Source organism: Pteropus medius, unplaced genomic scaffold (genome assembly GCF_902729225.1).
Source record: "Pteropus medius unplaced genomic scaffold, Ma_sr-lr_union100, whole genome shotgun sequence".
NCBI lineage: Eukaryota > Metazoa > Chordata > Mammalia > Chiroptera > Pteropodidae > Pteropus > Pteropus medius.
The window spans coordinates 5,733,234-5,754,939 of record NW_024342647.1 but is presented as its reverse complement, the minus strand read 5'-3'; the positions used below and the strand labels follow the sequence as shown (position 1 = coordinate 5,754,939).

Genomic DNA, 21,706 nt, shown 5'->3' with positions numbered 1-21,706 from the left:
TTTGCTGAGGACTTTCATTATCTCATTCACTGCTCTTGACAGAGTTCTGAGTTAGGGGTATTATCACTGAATTGAAGATGAGAAAAGAAGGCTCAGAGATGTAAAATGATATACCCAAGAATAATCAGCGAGTAGGGTAGAATTCTAACCCAGACTTCCCTGAGGGACAGCTTATATTCATGTTGCCTGTAAATAACACTGAAACAGAGTTCTGCTACATAAGGAATTTTCTCTGTTCCAATCACGTCCCCATCTGGGAGGAGGGTCAAATACCTGTGGTGACTTCCGCAGCGAGGGGTCGAGTGCTGCGGCCCCTGACCTCGCCGTGCAGGGTGATTGTGTAAGGGGTACCGGCCCTCAGGCCTGGGACTTCCACGGAGCGCAGGCTGCCAGGAACGGAGAGACTGTGAACTTCTTTGGCCTGGCCAGCCTCCTGGACCTCAATGACAAACTGCTCATAGATCCCGTCTGGGGTGGTCCAGTTCAGTCTGAGTGCGTCCCAGCTAACCTCGGTCACCGTGAGGTTTCCCAGATCTGGAACCTCCTCTATGCAAGGACACAGAGTTACCAAGTTACTAAAAAAGGCAATTGTATACTGGGATTCAGGTAAGATGGCATTTTGGCTAGGGTTGGGATGCACTGTCTGGTTAGTGTTGATTACAGATGCATAATTTATTTACAGCAGCTGTTGAGCACACTCCAATGGTTGGCACTAATGCCGGGTTTTTCTCTTGAGCCTTTGGGAATAAAAGGTAGTTCTAGGAATTGTTCGCGACTTCCATTTTTGACATACAGATGGGGCTTTGGGGAGTCTTGGTGTGATCTTAAAACGAGCCCAGACCAATTTTTTTCCACTTGCAAATTGTGCTTTCCAACTTCTTAAATATTATGACCGAAACTTGTTTTGAAAGAAAAGTCACCTCTCACTTTTGTAAAGAAAGAGTAGGTGGAATTTTCCATGGAATTGGCTACCATGCCACATTAAGACTTAGCCATATAAGGGATGTGACATTTGGATGGAATCAGGGGTGATTCACCACCGGTTTTCCCCGAGGTGGTGGGGGCTGAACCCAGTGAAGAGCAGGGAAGAGCTTTGATCCCTCCTAAGCAGAGACAACGGGGGTGGAGGGGTGGGAAGCAAATTAACAAACTCGTTTAGAATACCTGTCAAGACTTGAACAGAGAGAGGGGCTGTGATGAAGTCCCGAGAGACCCCGCGGATGGTGATGCTATAATGAGTGGCTGCTTTGAGCCCAGGCAGGTCCACGGACCTCAGCCCTCCCGGGACTGTGAGGTTCTGGGCTGCCTCTAGTGCGTCAGTCTCCTGCACCTGAATAACAAACTGTTCATAGGCCCCTTCGGGAGCAGTCCAGTTGAGCCGGAGGGCATTCCAGCCCACCTCGGACACGGTGACCTCTCCCAAGCTGGGAATTGCCCCTGGAGAAGGACAGAGCACCGTTTAATAATCAAATCACACACCAAGATCCAGGGCATCTTTAAACACAAGAACAGTCTTAGATTACTTTAAAAAAATAGGACTTTTTAAAAGATAAAAATGCATCATGCAGCCTCCTAAAATTATGAACTAGAGCAAAGAGGCTGAGCGGGAAGAAAAGATTTGTTATCTTATTTCTTTAAGGAATTACCCTAACCTCCAGTAGATGAGGAGATTAGCTTTGTGATTTATTTTTTTCCTTTTAAATAAAATGCTTTAGTACGCCTTACCAGGCGGGGACCTATTTGTGAAGCCAAATGTCTCTGACATTGAGGCTGTATGTTTAGTCCCCAGGCTGGGCTTTGCACAGCTCCCAAGGGTGTTGTCCACTTGGGGTACAGTGTGAAAGCTCCCCCTGAAGCTATGCAGCCTGATGGCTTCTCTTTCTTAAACATCTTAGTGCTAAAAGTTGGGGCAGAACAAGTCCATTCAAAAGCAAGTTGCATCTGATTATCCTTGGGCAATTTCCTGTTGGGAAAAACAGAAGCTTTAGACAGAAAGGTAAGAGGTACCTGTGGAAGCCTCAGCAGAGAGCACTGGTGTTCTATAGCCCCGGATCACCCCATAGATGGTAACTCTGTAACGGGTGGCGGCCTTGAGGCCCGGGATGTCCACGGCCCGCAGGCTGCCGGGCACCGTGAGGTTCTGAGCTGACTCCACCTTGTTGGCCTCCTGCACCTGAATGACAAAGTGCTCATAGGCCTGGTCAGCTGCGGTCCAGTTGAGTTTGAGGCCATCCCAGCCAACCTCGGTCATGGTGAGGTTTTCCAGTTCAGGGATGTGGCCTAAATAATGACAGAGATGGGGTCAGTTAAACTATTCCTCCAAACACTTTCCTTCTGGGAACCTGAGGATGACAAACCCATGGCCAGTGCTGAAAGTTCATGGTGGCCCGAATGCCGTATTTTGTTCACTGCATCCCCATCAAAACACCAACAGAAAAATCAATATAATACTTCTTTGCCCTGTTGCATATTTGGGTTTGTCTTTTGGAAATGGGATTTTCCTACTGACCTGTGTCCTGTGGATTTAGAAAACTACCCATCTATGTTAGTACTGCTCCGGTCTTCAGTCTCCATTTTGGAAAGTGTCTCTCATCAGATGAGATTAGAAAGAACAGCCTTTGGCTACTGGGATTCTCTGTCTGAGCTGCCCAACTGTCTGTATTTTGAGAAAATTCGTTCCTCTTAGATTCCCTTCCTGTTCATGCTTCCTCAATCTCCCATGTAAGGTCTGTTTTATTGTTTCTTTATATTGGGATTTTGTTAGTTTATGGGCTCCAGTCAGTTTACATAAACCACTTCAGGAAGATCAGAGATAAATTACCACAGTATAAGTAAGGCTGAAGGGTGCAAGGCGGTGAGTCTTTGTAAAACTGAACCTTATTGGACAGAAAAAACGAGTGGGAAAAACAGAGCTTATGAAAATGGAACCTGCTAAGTTCATTCATCTCCCGCACACACAAAATATAATAAAAACTCTCTTGCATGAATATTCCTTCAAGGTGATAGGTTGCCCAGGGCTGAGCTTAAGTGGACTTTTGCATGTCTTAGTAAGAAAGGATTTTCTCTGGAAGAGAATGATGTAAACAACAGAGTAAAAACTGCTTTGAGTTCATTTAAAAGAACGATTGTTTTTATTGATGGCTCACACACTGCTAATTTCAAATGAGCTCTATGTGTCCATTAAAGCAGGCTTCTAACTCGAAAATCTTAGCCTGCAATTGGATTGAAGACACCCTTTCAGAGGGGAAAACATTTTTTAAGACTGTATTTAATTTAGACTTTTCCAAGTTCTGGGGAGTATTCTTCTTAATTGTTTCATATTGGCAAAGCTCACTCTCCTTCAAATCTTGGTTGATCCAGAACAGAGTTCTGCAAACCACAATCTAAAGGTCAAATCTGGCCTGCTGCCTCTTTCGGCAATGAGTGAGCTCACAACAGTGTTTGTATTTTTAAATGACTGGGGGAAAAAAATCCAAATAAGAATACTTCACGTCATATAAAAATATAAGAAACTCGAGTTTTGGTGTCATAAGTAAAGTTTTATTAGAACATAGCCACGCTTGTTCATTTCTGTATTGTTGATGGCTTCTTTTGTGCTGCAAAGGCACAGTTGAGTAGTCGTAACAGAAACCATATGGTATGAAATATTTACTATCAAGCCCTTTTACAGAAAATGTTTAAGATACCTGATCTTGAACTACATTCTATGAACTCCTCATTTAACCCAAACATGTGTCTAGAAGCTCACATCCAAAGCCTTATATCGGTTCTATCCACACAAACACGGTCTCCATGAGAAAGAGAAGACCTCAAAACTCAAAGTGATATATCTAATTTGAGGGAAAGAAAGGGAGAGTCATCCAATCTTAAACCCACAGCCCTTGTGAGGCTGAAGCAACGCTCTAGATATAGCAGTTGCATCCTTGACCTTGGGATTAAAGCACAACTAAACTCCAGCAGTCTTCATGCACGAAGAAACATAAGACAAAAGCAATCTAAGAGAAACAGTAAGGTTAAGAAAATCGATCCTGTAGCCCATAAATTCCCTTTCTTATTCCGCTTTCCTCTTTTTTATTCCTGCTTGTCGGAAACTTAGCTGACATTGACAATTTTCCCCTTTATGTGAATGAGGTCACTGTCTTTCCTCTCTAACTGCCTTTTAAGCTGTCTCTCTCATTCTGTCATAAAACATTTTTTTTTTTCTTTCCCATGACAAATTTCAGGTCCCAGGTTATTAGAGCTATGAGAGTGACCTGACTTGGCAGGAAGGAGGTGATTACGGATTATCTATTAAACCGTTGCCATAAAGATGGACAGAGAGAGGCGAGGAGGAGATCCACAACAGAAAATGTTTCTTCCTGACGAGAACCATCTCTTCTCTCTGAAGCAGCTTTTTAATATGCCACCGATGCTGTGATACAACACCCCTCACATCCTTTTTTCTTTGTTCATACAGTTTTAGAGTAATTTTCACCTAATGTTATGTTGCTCAATAAATAGTAACACTCATGGTAATGATACTTCCACCAACATTTTTGGCTATTCTTCCATTTTTTTTCTTTTTTTCTTTTGAGGGAGGGTGGTTAGACAATTCAAAAAACAGCATCAGTTTATATTTAGTGAGTAGGGCTGTGACTGTTAAGGAAGCTATTTGTATTCTACCCAAACCCCTTCACTAAACACAGACTAGTCAGGTAAGTAAAAGGTACGATTTCACCAAATAAAATCAGTAGATAAATTAAAGGGAGAGGGATACAAGTTATGAAAAGGGAGGGAATGATATGAATAAAAATACAGAAGAATAGTTGAGGTAGGGACTAAGAGGCTTCCCATAATAAATGCAGACTCTACATTTCGAGAGCAAATGATACACTGTGGGCTGACCGCCCCAGAAGTCCAGTGTTTCCGTTTCATAGTTCCACACTCAGTTTCTTGGCATTTCTTTATGAAAAGGCTGTTGTCTTTTTCTTACAGCTGTGCACTGGCATCTATCCTCTGAACAATGCCAGTGGGCCTGGGAAATCGGAATTTTGAAATCTCATTTCTGTTCTGATAGTGTGTGGACCAGCTGGCCTGGAAAAATTTCTGGCTGTGTCAACTTTAAATCTTTAGATTCCCACCATCTCGTAGACATAAAAGGAAGCAGCATTTGCCACCTCAAAATAGGCCTCTTTGAGACAGTCATTATTTTAAGCTAGCTATTTTTAAGAAACAAAAGACTTAGGAAGAAAGTTTTACCTTACTCCTAACAGCTTTAAAAAAATTTAGGTAGAGGACCTCTCCAGGGAGCGAAGTACTGTCCTAGATAACTAGAGTTTATTATTAACTAGGTGTGACAGACAAGGAAGAACCTAGCAAGGCCCATTCAATCAAACTTCTCTCTGTATCCCATGTGGAAGATGGCCCAGCCAACATTTGTTTACCAGACTTTTGCTTCTGCCTCTCCACGTGAATTGCCTTCCTCCCCTTTAAAGTCCCAAATCACTACCCATGCTTCCTCCTTAGCTCAATGTGGCATTAAGCCTCAATTGCCTAATCTGTCCTGGGCCCTCCCTTCCTCCCTTCCTACTTTCCTTCCTTCTTAGCCCTTCTCTTTCTTCCTCCCTCCTACCCTTCCTTTCTTCTTTCCTTCCTTCCTTTTCTATCCAGATTAAGTTTAATTAAAGACTTTCCAGGGAATGACTTCTTTTTCCTTTCCATTAGTTGTCAAGGGGAGAATCTGGGCTGTTAATGCAGAGGCAGAAGGAGAAAACCAGAAGATTCAATGGAAATACTGCCTCTGGAGCAACTGGGGTCCCCAGATGCTCATAAAGCACATGGTTGGCTGTGTTCAAGGCACTGGGGATGCAGCACTACATAAAGGAGATGAAGTCCTTCCATTTTGGTTGGTAGTTGGAGGCAGGCCATAAATAAATAAACTAACTACTGAATAATATCGGGCCTGATAAATATCATGAGGAACTCTGGAGAAGCATGAAGGGGTAAATCAGGATGGGGGCATGATTTTATACTGGTGGCCAGAAAAGTCTTTTGAGCTGACGCTTGAGCTGAGTGCAATGAGAGAGATGCCATACAAATAACTGGGAGAAGAGAGATACCTAGGCAGGAGGAATGGCATGTGTAAAGCCCCTAAGGCAGGAGCAGGGTTGGCATATTTAAAGAGCAGTGAGAAGGCCAGGTAACCGTAGCCCTTTGACATCTGAGTACTCATAGACGCATGGTACATTTACCCAAAAGCTCCCATTTATCCCGTTTCTTTCTTCTTCCCACATGTTTACAAAGGCCAGGTGCCTGGACTTCTACTTCTTTACATAATCCTCAACATAGTCCTGTCGGCCTCTATGCATCTGTCCAAAGGCTTCCTCCTATTTTTCATCCTTCCTGATGCCCAGAAGGCATCTGTGCTCCCTCCATACCCTCTGCACTCCCAGTTATAGCAAGCAGAGTGTTGTGTTGTCTGTTTACTAGACAGTGAGCTTTTTGGGGGGCACGGACCTGTCTTAATTGACCTAGCAACCTCAGAACTTAGCACAGAGCATGGTTGTAGTATATTACTGACTCTAGTAAATGTAGGAGACTTGAGAAGACAGAAGACTACCTTTTCTAGACTTACTTATAGCCAGGAGTGGCCAATGAAACATGTGTAGAAGTCACTGGTGAAGTTTCCAGAAAGACTCATCTAGGAGGTACTCCCTTTTGTTTTTGGTTTTTCCTCCTTCATTCTGCCTAGAACACAGATGTGAAGGCTGTACTGAAGCAGCCATTTTGTGACATGGAGGTGACTTCGAGAACGGAAGCCAAGGACTAAGAATAGCAGAACAGAAAGAGAGGAGGAGCTTGAGTTTCTGATAATTTGGAACTGCTATCCTATTCCTGAACCACGTAACCTCAGATTTATTTTCTGAGAGAGGAAACCAACTTCTATCTTGCTTGCGTTACTTGTTATTTGACCCTTCAAGGCATTTCCAAATGTGCCCATTATTACAACCCTTTTTCTGTTTGTGGAGATTCAGCTGGAGTAACATTTCTGTCATGACACATTGCCTGGCTGCTCCTGATTCCCCTTCCCTGATCGAGTTCTAATACCCTGAATGTCTAGTCTTCCCCAAGATCTGTGAGAGGAGCACATGAGTCAAAATAACAAGGCTATATTTGTGCCCTACTCTTCTCTCAGATACCAGCACACTACAGTGTATTCCGTGGGTTCTCAATAAATATGTACAATTAAGTTGAAACTAAAGACTATGACTTGTCGAATCCCGAAGAATTAACATTTTCTACTTATATATCTTGAGTATTTGGGGGGCAAAACTACATGTGCATATTTTTCATATGAGAAGAATGGATATTTTTCTAATTTTGTTTTCAATTTAGCCACTGAGGAAATGTGGCAGCAGGTACAAAGAACAGGATAATTGGGCCAGAAAGGACACCGGAGGTCAGGATTAAGCTGCAATGGGAAAATGAAGTTCACTTCTTAATGACTAAAAGAAAAGAGAAAATGAGAAGGGTACTGTGAAAGGCTCCAAGGACCATATGCAAATTTTCAGGTAACCTTAGGGGAAAGCAAAAGACCTGGAATAAAAACATTTAATGGGAAATAACCAAAGAATTCTTACCAGCATCTTGATCACCTTGAAAAAAAAAAAAAAAAAAAGAAAGAAAGAAAGAAAAGTAAATTAATTGTTAGGCTAAAGGGAGTAAAAAAAAGAAACAATTTAAAAGACTGTAAAATGCACAAAATCAAAAAGAAAAACTAAAGACAAACACAAACCCTGATGCTTTAAATTCTCCTAGGAAGAAATGTTTAAAAACCACTGCTGATCACCCAGCAAAAGAACTTTGCTGAATCCATTGACAAGAGGAAAAGGTAAGTGGCATTTAGAAGCTATGTGAATGGAGAAAGCAGCATGTTTTCCTTCTGTGTCTCTCATGTGAAGATGGCCTGGCTGCTGGGTCTGCAAGCCTCACAATGAACAGAGGGCCCGTAGGAAGCTCAGGGGCTGACCTCACCTGTGGACGCCTTCACGCGTGCGGGCTTGCTCTTGTGCCTGCCCTTCTCTGCCCTCAGGAGGATGGCGTATTCCTGACCAGGTTTCAGGCCTCTCAGGACAGTGGATGTGGTGTCTCTGGGAAGTTGCATCTCCACTGGCTGGCCTGCAGGAAGGCTGTAGTTGAGCCGGTAATGGTCAAACTTGGCCAGTGGGGACTTCCAGAGCAGGGTCAAGCTGGTCTCTGTAGTTTCAGACACCCGAAGGTCCTTGGGTGCATCCATATCTGAAAGGAAAATAGAGAGATGAAGCTCTTCAGGCTGTGAGACAGGCTGTTTCTGGGGCTGTAAGTTGGCCGGCTCGGGGCTGCAGCCCCAGATCTGCTGTGGAGGGGCTGTGTGACTTCAGGAGTCTCACCTAACTGCATCCCAGTCTTCACCTTTGTAAATGTGGTTTTACATTACCTCATTGGATTTTTGGAAGATTAAAAAGGATATAATGTATATCCATATCACAAAATGCTACTTAATTAAATGCATTTAAAAGGAACCGACTTGATAACGAGAAACAATTTGGATGGCTCTCAAGAGAATTTTGCTGAGTGAAAAAGCCAATCTCTAGAGTTTGCATACTGTATGACTCTTTTTATGTAGCATTCTTGAAATGACATAACTATAGGGATGAAGAACAGATCAGTGATTGTCAAGGGTTAGGGATGGGAGGAGGGAGAGATGTGCCTGCAACTATAAAAAAAAGATAGCAAAAGAGATCTTAGTGACGACACTATTCTGTGTCTTGACTAGTGGGGGATTCAAAAATCGACATGTGATAAAATTGCATAGAACTAAATACACACACACAGGGGGTGCGTGTAAAACTGGCGAAATCTGAATAAAGTCGACAGATCGTACCGATGTTACTTTCCTGGTTGTGATGTTGTTCTGTAGTTACACAATTGTTACCATTGGGGTAAACGGCCAGGGGTTTAGGGGAGCTCTCTGTATTATTTCTCACAACAGCATGTGAACCTACAAGGACCTCAAAACAAAAAGATGAAGCGGTCAGCGTTATGGCTCCCGCACAATGAGGAGGCTCCGTAGAGCGTGATCTGTCCTTGGCACACCAGCCTTCCTTTTCTTTGCGGTGTCCGGAGGAGGTAAAGAGGAGTCTGATGGAGAGGTAGAGAGAAGAACTTCCTTTTTTTAACACACTTTTTAGGAAAAAAGTAGTCTGAACGAAGAATCAATGGCTTCAAATCAGGCAGCCCCTTACCAACCGCCCTCACAGGCTGGAGCTGTGGGGAGCAACAGGTAAGAACAAAGTCTGACTTCAACTGTTCCTGACACTTATAAATCTGTATGACCAGGTGTACGACAGAGGTTAGTTTTCTGAGAAAACCCCTCAGATGTGCTTCGATTAGTCAATGGCATTAAAAAGACAAAACGAAACAAAACATGGAATTGGTTATCAACTTAAAAGGTTTGCAGATTTCTTATAAAGTATGGTTCTAATTTTTCCTAAAAAACAAAACCAAAAAGCCTCGCTCCCCTTTCTGTATAGAGAGGCCTGCCAGCATCATTGAGATGTGGCGTGCTTCGTTACTTCTGAATTAGATATCTGTGCTAGATAATCCGAGGGGCCCCTTTCTCCTTGGGGCGTCTACCGTTTCTCTTGCATCAGGCAGTGCCGGCCCAGTAGTGGTGGGGCTCCAGGAGCGCCTCACCTGTGGCCGCATTGATGGTGGCCGGGTTGCTCTCCTTGTCTTCTTTCACAGCAGACACGCCAATCCCATATTCAGTCCCTGGCTTCAGACCTAAGAGAGAGAATGTGCATGTTGAAACATGGCACCAAACTAGACAGCCTTTCACAGTATCATAACGACGGCCCTGAGAAATGCAAATCAAAACCACAATGAGATACCATCTCACATCTGTTAGAATGACCATCATGAACAGGACAAGTAGTAACGAATGTTGGAGAGGATGCAGAGAAAAAGGAACCCTCACACACTGCGGGTGGGACTGCAAATTGGTACAGTCACTATGGAAAACAATATGCAGGTTCCTCAAAAACGAAAAACTAAGAATTGATCTACTGTATGGTCCAGCAATCCTTCTACTGGGTATTTATCCCAAAGACTTGAAAACTCATATTCAAAAAGATATTTGCACACTGATGTTCATAGCAGCATTATTTACAGTGGCCAGGACATGGAAGCAACCGAAGTGTCCTACGATAGATGACTGGCTAAAGAAGCTGTGGTACATATATACAATGGAATATTACTCAGCCATAAGAAGAGATGAAATACTGCCATTTGCGACAACATGGATGGACCTTGAAATAATCATACTGAGCAAAATAAGCCAAACAGAAAAGGTTGAAATTACATGATATCGCATATGTGGGATATAAACCTAAAAGCAACAAATGGACAGGACAAACAAACAGAGACTCATGGACATGGACAATGGACTAGTGGTTACCAGAAGGGACTGGGGAGAGGGAAGGGGGAAAATACAAAAATAAAATGTTAAAAAAAATTACACATATATAGCATAAAAAAAAAAACTGGCATAAAAACAACAACAACAACAACAACAACAACAACAAAAAGCAAACAATGGCCCTGAGCTGTCCCTGGAGGCTGTGATTTCCCAGTGAATGGAGTGTACAGGCTCAGTCGTTGACGTCCAAGTGAGAGGGAAGGCTGGGAGCTGCTCTGTTGTCTCTCTCTGGAGGGCTGCAAAACGGGGACATGTCCTTGGGGCTGGCTAGGTCTGGGCTGTGGAGCTCACCTGTCAGTGTGGTCTTGGTTGTGGCTTGCTGGCTCTTTGGGACTTCGACCTCGGCGTGGTCACCTCCGGAAATGGGTGCGTACTTAATTCTGTAATTGTCGATGGCTGCTTTGCCGTTCCTCCATTCCAGGGTGATGCTGTTGTCTGTCTGGGAGATGCGACGAAGGTTCCTGGGAGCATCCAGGCCTGTTTAGGAGAGGAAGGGACATTCGTATGGAAAACACTGGGTACCAGGAAAGTGGGAGTGTGACAATTCAACCTGAGATACGAAAGGCTCCTAGGCTCCTGCCATTGAAGAGAAATGACAAAACTGCCCACATACGCTTCTCAATAGCTGATGCACAAATCTAAACAAATACTACATATTTGGCACCTTCCCCCCTTATTAATGATGTGATACTTGAGTCGTTTTTGTTTTCCTCAGATTTGGGGTTTAAAGAACTATACAAAAACTTTTTAAAAAGCCCTATGAATTTAAGAACTGGCCTGTCGTGTTCATCACTGTATTTCTAATAACTCATACAATACTTACTGAGCTCTAAAAAAAATAGCGAATGAGTGATTGACACTCTGGTACTTTAAAAAAAATGCCATCAGCTAAGAGGTTAGGAGGCATCTTTGTCATTCATGTTTTCTATATACTATATTTTATTATTAAAACATTTATTTAAAGTTTTTTTTACTAGAACTTTTGTCTGAGACTATCAGACCAGCACCTTCTATGTATGCAAAAAGATACATATTTTGGATATTTTTTCCTTGAAAAATTAATCAACCAACTGCTATAATATTTTAAGATAAAATTTAAAGGAATGAAAACTCTCTGTTTTCCTTACTGTAAAGGGAGCCTGGATGACACCCCAGCAAAGAGGGGGACAGAAGTCTCACAATCCTTCCTCTGCTGGTGTTGGGCGGAGAGGAAGGCCCGTTACCTGTTGTGAAGGTCTCTTTGGCAGGGTTGCTAGACATGTCGCCCCTGCGGGAGATGAGGGACACCTCGTACTCGGTGTCTGGCTTCAGGTTCCCAATGGAGTACTGATTCTCGTCGTGGGTGAGATCGATGGTGGTGCGGTCACCCGGCACATCTTTGATCCCATAGGCTAGCTCTATGCTGTCGATCTCGGCCAGGGGCTTGGACCAGGTGACCAGAGCAGTGGTGTCTGTGACATCCTTCACCTCGATCTGGCTGGGAGCGTCCAACCCTGGGATGGGCAGAGGACAGAGCCATTTCAGAGACTGGGGCAAGTGCCAGGGCCATGCAGAGAGAGGGCTGGCAGCCATCCGGATCCATCTGTGTACACTTAGGTGTATTACTGACCACTTGACCTTAATTTATCTTCTGAGTCTCAATGTCCTGTTTAACAAGCTATAAGTAGAAATGATGACTGCTGCTTTGTAGGGTTTGTTGTTGCTTTTTTTTCTAATAGTATGGGAGATAGTGCTTGCAAAGCATTTGGCACAGAGCATGGAGCATGACCGTTAAATGATAAGTGGTTGTTACTCCGTTATTATTATCATTACTGTTCTCATAGGTTGGAGGAACAAGCTTAGGGGCTACTTGATTTAAAACAAAACAAAACAAAACAAAACAAACATTGACTTAGTCTCTTTTGTTTTTTAATTAGACAAAACTCCCTGTGAGGCAATGACTGTCTTAGCAGCTATGGACAGTTACGTTTGATGAAACAAATTTAGGCAGGAACGTCACAGCTGCCTATCTTTGTATCTTCATCTGGATCCTCCTCCTGCCTCGTTACTCACCTCCTGCCCCACATCCACCCTTTCTGTTCTGTGCTCTGATAGCGGCTGCTCAGGGCTCTGAGAGCAAGTGCCGTTTCTCACCTACTGGCTTCTGCGCTTGCTGTTCCTTTGTCTCTTCTTCCCAAGGTTGCCCACCCCTTTCTCTTCTGAAAATCACCTGTTCATTCTTCAAAATCTCACTTATATGTCAATTCCTCACAGGAAGCCCTTTGACCCTGTTGCAATCGGGTAAACACATACTCCCTCCTCCATAGATATAAAGTTTCAGTTAATCAAGACAATTAAGTTCTAGAGCTCTGGTGAACAATATTGTGCATATAATTAACAATACTGTACATTTAAAAACTCGTTAAGAGGGTAGATCTCATGCTTAGTGTTCTTATCACAATTAAAAAGAAGAGTATTCTAATGCACTGGTCTCACTGTTCTGTAACAGATTTCTCTACAATTCATTCAAACTGTAGTATTCTATTTAGATAGGGTTGTTCATTTATTCAGTGAGTCTTTGACTTTTCTTAACCCCAGTGTAGACTCAGTTTCTGCTGTTTGTGTCTTAAGCCTATTTTTTAAAATTATATAAACAATTTTAATGCAAACATTCCAGGCATTCTGTAAATGTCGAAAATGAAGACTTATAAGGCGTTTAGTCCATGTTTCCTTCTTTATTTTTAAAAATAGTTAAATTACTGTTTTCAGCATTGGTTGAGGAAACGATATCAAATGAAAGGAACTTGGTTTTATAAAGGGAATGAGAAGAAGGAATAATTCATAGCTGATTGTGAGAAAACTGCAGAGTCTATTTCTTTTGAATTCTAGGTGTTGATACAGTCTTAGCTCACAGATAGAGAGCTCGCAAAATGCCCAATGAAAACAGTGCTCTAATTTGACAGTGAAGCTGCCTGTCCTGTGTTCTTACAGGTGCTGGCAAGTACCCATGCCATACCTACTGCCTCCTTTAGCAGCCCTTTTATTGAAAAAAGTTGGGATTCGGTCAAGGACTGATCTCCCTCTAGATTTGAGACCCTCGATTAGAGGAGACTAATATTATCCTGTGCTGACCATGGGCCAACCACAGTGCTTTATCATTTATGTCTTAACTCTCATGACAACTGCATAAGGAGGATACTATAAACCCATTTCCCAGACAGTGGGTGAGAGGCTTAAAGAAGTTAACCTGCTCAAGTTAACAGTGAGTGGAGAAGCCTGAATTCAAACGCAGGACTGATTGGGTTCATAGCCTATGCTCTTTCCCCTCCAAGTGTGGAGGCCGCTCAAAAACATCCATGTGCCAAAAATGGTTGTAATACAATCTCTATAAAGATCAGAGGGAAAGAGTCAAAAGTGTTTTGGCACCAAAACTTTAAAAGTCCTTTGAACCTGGAAAAAATTCAGGCATCAGCAAAATAAAGAAGTAAATATCTGCCTCTCAATGTTGATATTTATGTGATTAGGGAACTTCAAATGTTAGGATGTTTGTCCTGCAGTAAGAAGAAAATAAAGCTGCCAAATCCCCATGTTTAGATTAAAAAGAAAAAGGGCTGATGAAAGAAAAGTCTATTGTATTTTCAGTGTGTCTTCTCTATAGCAAAAAGCATTTGCTTGATCTTTTTTATGCCCTTCTGGTGATCTAATGATTTTTTTTTCCTGTTGGTACCTGCCTTCTACCTACCACAGAGGGATGTTGTCAGGATGACGGAAAACGCTTGTGAAGGAGACAATCCTATAAATTGGCTCTGAGCTAAGCAAAGTGTGCAAATATTTAAATGTAAGATGTTCTTTCTTGTCATTAGTCAACGGATTTAACTTTTCCAACCATCCCCTGCCAAGAAGAGTCAATTTCTTAAGCAGTTGGCACATACGCTGTCTTGAAAAAGATAAAGAGGTTTTCTCAAATGACAACGCAACATGATGTATTTATTTGTTAGTTTATCTGTTTATTTATTTATTTAAAATTTGCTTTCTGGTAGAACAACTCCAAATTCGGATTTTTCCCCCCCACCAAATGATCTAGTAGTGCCAAACTTATTCTACTCCCTAAGAAGTTCTGCCATTATCAGTATCGAGTGACCTTTTAGTGACCTGTTGAAGGCATGGGATCAACATTCTACACAAACTGGAGGTTAGCCAATGTTAGTGGTAATGGAGTTCAAGTTATAAAACTGGACCCTGGCTTAAATTTGTGGTCCTGAGAGTATCAGCCATGTGATGTTAGTGAAACTGATTTAGCTTTTCTAAGCATGAGTTTCCACTCTTGAAAAATAATAACATTAATACTTGCCCCACCTCTGTCACAGGCCTGGTGCTAATATTAAATTAGATGACGTGGTAGATTGTTTGCAGCGGTCTCACTTGTTCATCTTGGTGTGTCTGTGCCTCTTTGAAATGTCACATCGAAGCTCCTCTCCTCAAGAGATAGACCCGTTCCCCCATCCCTTAAATGTGGACTGGCCTTGAGGTTTCCTTTGGCAGAAGTGGCAGAGTGCTAGTGTTCAGCCTGTTTCGCTGCTATGAAAGCATCCCAGAGGCTGAGGCCAGAGGGCCAGAAAGGCACCATCCTGCTCAGGCCATCCAGCCCCCAGCCCATAGAGACGCATAAAGGAGCCCAGTCAAGAACAGAAAAATTGTTCAGCTGAGCTCAGCCCAAATCACCAACATGCAGATTTACTGTTTTAAGTCGCTAAGTTTTGGGCTTGCTTTTTACATAGCAAAAGCGAACTGGTACTGGTGCTAAGTCAGAGGGCATGTTATCAACCAGAGGTGCTATGAGGTACGATCAGCTTTAATATTAGTCTTAAAGGTAATACTCACGAGTGGTCGTCACCTTCTTCAGGCCCGGGCCCCGAGTGTTGTTTTTCACGATGTGCAGAGATATCTCATATTCTTGCCCAGGAGCGAGGCCAGTTTGCCGGTACGTGGTCTCTGGCCTCCTCAAGCTGTTGGTGATCTCTCCCTTATCTTCTTTATTCTAAAAGAGAGAAGCACCTTAATAAGACCTAAAGGAGGTGACGGCCTCTTCATTTATGCAGCTCATTCATTTCACTTTCATTCATCTCCCTTTTCTTTCTCTGTCTATTCACTCAGCACTGACTAGGCATTTGATCAGTATAGTAAGTGCCGAGGATACAAAAACGATAAAGACATTTCTCAAGTGTGTTTCTCTCTTTAATAAACTTCTATGCTCACCCCTTTGACACTCAAATCAAGTGACAGACTGTGAGAGACAAAGGAATTCTAGAGCCACAGGCTTAATCTCTCCTTTGCTAGACTAAGAAGCAGCATCGTAGTCCCATACCTAGTAAGTGGCAGAGCCTGGACTTGAACTTGGGCACTCACTTTGCTCCCTCACTTGTGCTTTAGGCCCAGAGGCATGTGGAGACAGAGAGCATTCTTTCTCTTTTTTTTGTCTCTGAGTAGAGATTTGGAAGACTATGAAGAACATCGGGAACCCAGAGATGACTTAATGTCTATTTGCCTAGGCTCTCGGCTCTAAGTACTATGCTTATTACTTATTAAAATCACTTAATTAAAATATATACACACACAGGAGCTAATCAGAGCCTTGTCCCCCGCAAAAAGCCAAGGAACTGGAGCTGATATGAAAGTCTGCAGAGCTCTTTGACTACCTTTCAGATTGTGGCACACTGGCTCCTCTGCGAGCCTTACCGTATTCCGGAAGATGATCTCCCAGGTTTCGAAGGCGATGTCCAGAGGATCCCACTCCACTTCCACAGATGTCTCCTTGATGGACTTGAACTTTAGACCTTCGGGAGCAGGCAAGTCTGTCAGGAAGAGCACAGAGAGGAGATAAGGACGGCTACATGTGTGGTAGAGGCGACACGACCCTGTTCCACTGGACCCCAGGTTGGGTGCCTGCCGCAGTCGGGGCTGATCATCCGAGCTGGAGTCTACTTCAAGGTTCTTCTGGGATGCTGTGTACTGTGAGGCAGTATGAAAATTAATATTAGGACCAACCATATGATTACATATTGGCAATTTTATGTGGTTAAACCTAATATGTGCAGAAGCTTCGGAATCAGATAGACTTGGACTGGAATCTAAGCTTCACCATTACAAATTTTGTGTACTTGGGCAAGTTGCACAAAATACTCCCAGTCTCAGTTTCTTCACTTGGGAGGAGGAAGTAAGTATGCCTGCCCCTTGGGTACGTTTTCAGAACTGAGCGATATATTCCATGTAGACGGCTGGGTATGGTTCCTGGCAGGTAGCATAAGTTTGACATGATAGATGATGTTATGATTACTAAGCAAAAAAGGACCCATTTCTAGCCATAACTTGCTTTTTAGGTATGAAGAAAATTATACTGATGTTGCACTCTTAAAGGAAGAACTTGAACCCTAATGTTTCCATTTTTAAATATATATATATATGTATATATATACATACACATAGATAATAGACAATAGATATAGATATAGATGTAAATATAGATAGATAGTGAACTCCACAGGAAGGTAGTAGGAGAACAGAGTGATGAAGAGCATCGATACACAGCCAGACTGCCAGGGTTCAAATTCCACTTGCATCACTTATGAACTGTGAGATTTGGAATGAGATGCTTAACCACTCATTCAGAATCTGCTTTCCTTATTTGTAAAACAGGTTAATAATAGCTCTTATCTCATAGGATTATTATGAGTTAATTAAGTTAGCACACGAGGAGTTTCTTTAAAAATAATAATCAATGCACTTAATTGGATTCCAAGATCTTAACTAGTGTGACTATGAAAGGCCAGCTATAGAGCTTTGGGGGCAAAGGCGAGGCAGTAACTCGTGAGGACAGTTATGCACCGGGTGAGGTGGGGCAGTTGAGACTGCCGAGGGCAGTCCTGCTCACTCACAAGTGGCCACTCTGGCACTGACGGGAATGCTCTTCTTGTTCTCCAGGATGGCAAACACGCGGATGAAATACTCCACGCCAGGCTCCAGCTCCTGGATGGTGGCGGAGGTCTGGTCCCCGGGGACGCGGAACTGCATTTCCAGGCCATCCTCATGGGTTGGTGTGTACACAACAAGGTACTCTGTGACCCGCATCTCATTATCCCAGGCCAGGTTTACAGTCTCTTCTGTCACTTCTGTCACAATGAGGTCTTTGGGAGGGGACACTGATGGGAATAAAAAGGACGGCTTCGGTCAGTATCACACTCTATAAATTTTTCTAGGTTTGTTTTCCTTGACCTGATTCTTCCATTGCTAGTCGCAGAGGTCTGAGATCCATCTTCTGTTTTCTAAAATGCAGAACTCATCAAGAACCCTTTGCTGGGACTCTCTTTAAAAGCTTCGATGGCTATCTATTGCCTTCAGGCTAAAATTTCAAGTCTGTACTGTGGCCTTCAAGGTTCTCTGCAAATTGGCCCTTCTGACTTCTCCACATCCTGGACCTTAGCCCAGATTCAGGCCATTCGCATGGGAAAGTGCAGCCTGAGTTGCGCTCCCTGCTCTGAACTTCAAATCAGACATCCTTAGCACTGGGAGGATATTTCGGGCTCATTTGGTCCAATTTTTTTTTCATTTTCTAGATGTGTGATGCAGAGAGACTTGCCCAACTTTTCTTATCTCATTAATTTGGGACTCACATCTCCTTCCTGCTAGTGGGGCTATTTCCACTCAGGCGCCCCTGCCTTGGCCACGTTAAACACAGAGCCATTTACTTATTCTTATCTACTAGTATCTTTAATTAAGGTAGAAATTCTCCACAAGTATAATATGGGTGGATGGCAGAAGTACAAAGAAGACTCTCATTAAACATGAGCATTATCATTCTTTGTTGTGTTTTCACTCAGCCAATGTTTACTGAGCACTTATTGTATATCATGCCTTATGCTAACTATAGGGGTGGTGCTCCTTTAAGGAGCTCACCATCCTTGAGATCAAAGACGGTAAAGAAAAGGCGATTTAAGAAATAGGCCTGTTTCATAGGTGATCAGCATCTAGTCTTTAACTGAGTGTGTATTTAAAACATTTTGTTTCATATAGTTTCATTGTCCATTTAACTTAGCTGAATTTTTACTTCCATCTGAATAGATTTGGTTTATTATTGGATCAGTGTCAGTGTGAAGTAGAAAAGAAGATCGATGCTTAGCAAAAGGAAGATTATCATTTCATCTACCTTGTCCTAGACACTGGGTGTTAAACTCAGTGTAGACCAGTTAAGCAGACTCAAATATCAGCTGTGCGTCCTTGGGACAATTTCACAACCTCTCTGAACCTTTGTGACTTCAAATAGGTAGCCCTGTAACAGCTGAATGATGACTGACCCTTCGAAGAGTTTGAATGGATATGTATGTTTAATACAACACTTAGTTCTCCAACACATACCAGGTGTACACTCTGTCACGGCCATTATCACACTAGCTCGAGCACTGATACTCACCTTCCGAGCAGTCTTCACCAGTATAGCCCTCACTGCAGATGCAGCGGCCGGCGACACACTGCCCCCAGTTACTGCAGTCATTGGGGCATGAGCGCTGTCCGCAGTCCAGACCCGTGAAGCCCTCTTGGCAGATGCACTGGCCATCCACACAGCGGCCCCGGCCGTAACAGTCGCTGGGACACCTTTGCTCCTTGCAGTCTTTGCCCATGAAGCCTTCGTGGCACACACACTGCCCATTCACACAGCGGCCCTGGCCATGGCAGTCACTGGGACAGGCGAGTTCTGCACAGTCGGGGCCAGCGAAGCCGTCTTCACACATGCACTGCCCGTCCACACAGTGGCCGCGGTGGCTGCAGTCCTTGGGGCATCGCAGATCCCGGCAGTCTTCACCCATGTAGCCGTCGTCACAGATGCACATGCCGTTCACGCAGCGGCCGTGCTGGTGACAGTCATTGGGACAGCTCATTTCACTGCAATCGTAGCCCTGGAAGCCTTGTTCACACACACATTTCCCCTTGATGCAGCGGCCCCGGCTGTTACAGTCGTTGGGGCACCGCAGCTGGCTGCAGTCCTCCCCCGTGTAGCCCTCGTCACACACGCACTGCCCGTTGACGCAGTGGCCGTGGCCGCTACAGCCATTGGGACATCTGAGCTCACTGCAGTCAGCTCCCGTGAAGCCGTCGTCACACTCACACTGCCCGTCGATGCAGCGGCCGTGGTTGTGACAGTCTGCGGGACACCTCTTCTCACTGCAGTCCGCACCTGTGAAGCCCACATCGCATACGCACTGCCCCTGCTCGCACCGGCCCTGGCTGTTGCAGGCATTTGGGCAGGTGAGCTGGCTACAGTCTTCTCCCGTGAAGCCTTCTTCACAGTAGCAGGTGCCGTTGACGCAGCGGCCCCGGTCGAAACAGTCGTTGGGGCAGATGAGCTCACCACAGTCTTCGCCCGTGAAGCCCTCGTCGCACACACACTCGTTCTCCACACACCGCCCGCGGTTGTAGCAGTTGTGGAGGCAGAGCGGCTCATTGCAGTCGTCGCCTGCAAAGCCATCGTGGCACACGCACCGGCCGTCCACGCACCTGCCGTGTTCTTTGCTGCAGGGCACCGGGCAGATCTCCTGGCTGCAGTCAGCCCCGGTGTAGCCTTCGAAGCAGACGCAGACCCCATTCACGCACTTGCCCTGGTCATTGCAGTCGCTGGGACAGGCCAGCTGGCTGCAGTCTTCCCCGGTGAAGCCCTCGTCGCAGATGCACTGCCCATCGAGGCACTGGCCTCGCAGGTGACAGTTGCTTGGACATTCGGGCTCAGAGCAGTTGGGGCCTTTCCAGCCAGGTTCACAGACACAGCCACATCCCTCAGTGCTGAAGTTGCCCCGGCCGCTGCAGAAGGGTCTGGTGTCCAGGCGGCCTGTGGCGAAGAGAACAGAGGCTCTCAGCTGAGCACAGCAGCCTGATTTCTCAATTTCTACCCGCCAAACCCACATTCAAATTCAGCCAGAGCACCGTTGCACCCTTGGGCCCCACTTGGCTTAAAAACTAGTGCTTAGTGTGTGAAATCAGAGGGGACTCACAACTAATTATACTAGGTAGGGATTGTTAATCTGTACTCTCTGAAACTGTAGACTTCTATGCAAAGATAGTATGTATGCGTGCATGTGGGTGGGTGTGTTTCCACCCCTGGAGAGAGGATCCATAATTCTCATCAAATTTTCATGTAGTTCCATAAGCCCAATGATTACAGATCACTACTTTGTGGAATGCTTTACACTGGGCTGTGTTGCTACTTTAGCGCCTAGCCAAGGTCAAGCACAAAGGAGTTGTCCGAGAAATAATTGTTGAACTGAACCCTATTCTGACTCTGACTCAATAGCTGTGTTGCATTAGGGAAGGGACTGAGATGCTCTGGAGCTCAGTTTCTTGGTGGGTCAAGTGGGACCCCCAGCCGACTTCTCTGGGGTGTATCGGGGTGAAACGAGGACATTAAGAGCTGACCATTGTGCTCATTGTGCTGATCTCACTCAGAGATTTTTGGGTTGACTCAAGTCGGTATATAGGTCTACGTGACCAAAACTTTCTTTTTCCATAACCGAAATGAGGCAAAGGAATGGCTTTCTAATTCTGTTAGGACAACCTGCAATTTGGCTCTGCCCCCACAAAACGTAGGCACCTCTATCCTTCTTTCCTGTCTTTCCTGCAGTCTGCAGTGGTGAGTGGGTCTGAGGAATGCGTGGTCAGCACTGACATGACTTCTGCTCTTTAAAGTCTATTTAATGTCTTAACTTGCAGGGGTAACTGGCATGGTCTCCATGGAGCCCAAGGAGAAGAAACAAAGCTCACTCCATTTTCTCTGAATCTAAATATAGTCGTATTGATATGTTTGATCCCCTCTCTGACAGCAGGAAAGATGGTGATGAAAAAAAAAAGCTTGGTTTGAAAAGTGAAAATCTTGACCGATGCAATGTAGTATGGTAGCCACTGGACACATGTGGCTATTATGCAACTAAATTGTGGCTAGTTTGTTTTGAGATGTGCTTAAGTATAAAATACACGTCAGATTTCAAAGGCTTGGTGCAAAAGAAAAGTATGTAAAATATCCATGAATAATTTCTATATTGATTCCAGGGTGAAATATGAATATTTTGGTTCTATTGGGTTAAATAAAATAGAAGGTTAAAATTATTCTTACCCATACCTTTTTTATTTCTTTAAGGTGACTACTGGAAAATCTAAGGTTACTTATATGGCTCACATTATATTCCTATT

General features: G+C 44.0%; 1 protein-coding gene across 11 annotated transcripts in view; it reads right to left on the bottom strand.

The window, feature by feature from the left end:
* Positions 1 to 21,706, bottom strand: part of TNC (tenascin C) — an 86,095-nt gene that overhangs the window by 37,683 nt on the left and 26,706 nt on the right. For 6 of the 11 annotated variants that reach the window (XM_039866774.1, XM_039866771.1, XM_039866772.1 and 3 more), the window contains exons 3-13: positions 18,942 to 20,351; positions 17,410 to 17,673; positions 16,214 to 16,329; positions 15,359 to 15,515; positions 11,722 to 11,991; positions 10,790 to 10,975; positions 9,715 to 9,804; positions 8,014 to 8,277; positions 2,008 to 2,280; positions 1,165 to 1,437; positions 274 to 546 (exon numbers count right to left, since the gene is read on the bottom strand). In XM_039866774.1, coding sequence (XP_039722708.1) covers positions 274 to 546; positions 1,165 to 1,437; positions 2,008 to 2,280; positions 8,014 to 8,277; positions 9,715 to 9,804; positions 10,790 to 10,975; positions 11,722 to 11,991; positions 15,359 to 15,515; positions 16,214 to 16,329; positions 17,410 to 17,673; positions 18,942 to 20,351 — 3,576 coding nt within the window. The remainder of the gene's footprint in view (positions 1 to 273; positions 547 to 1,164; positions 1,438 to 2,007; positions 2,281 to 8,013; positions 8,278 to 9,714; positions 9,805 to 10,789; positions 10,976 to 11,721; positions 11,992 to 15,358; positions 15,516 to 16,213; positions 16,330 to 17,409; positions 17,674 to 18,941; positions 20,352 to 21,706) is intronic. The other 5 variants (XM_039866773.1, XM_039866777.1, XM_039866779.1 and 2 more) reach the window with 2 other exon arrangements.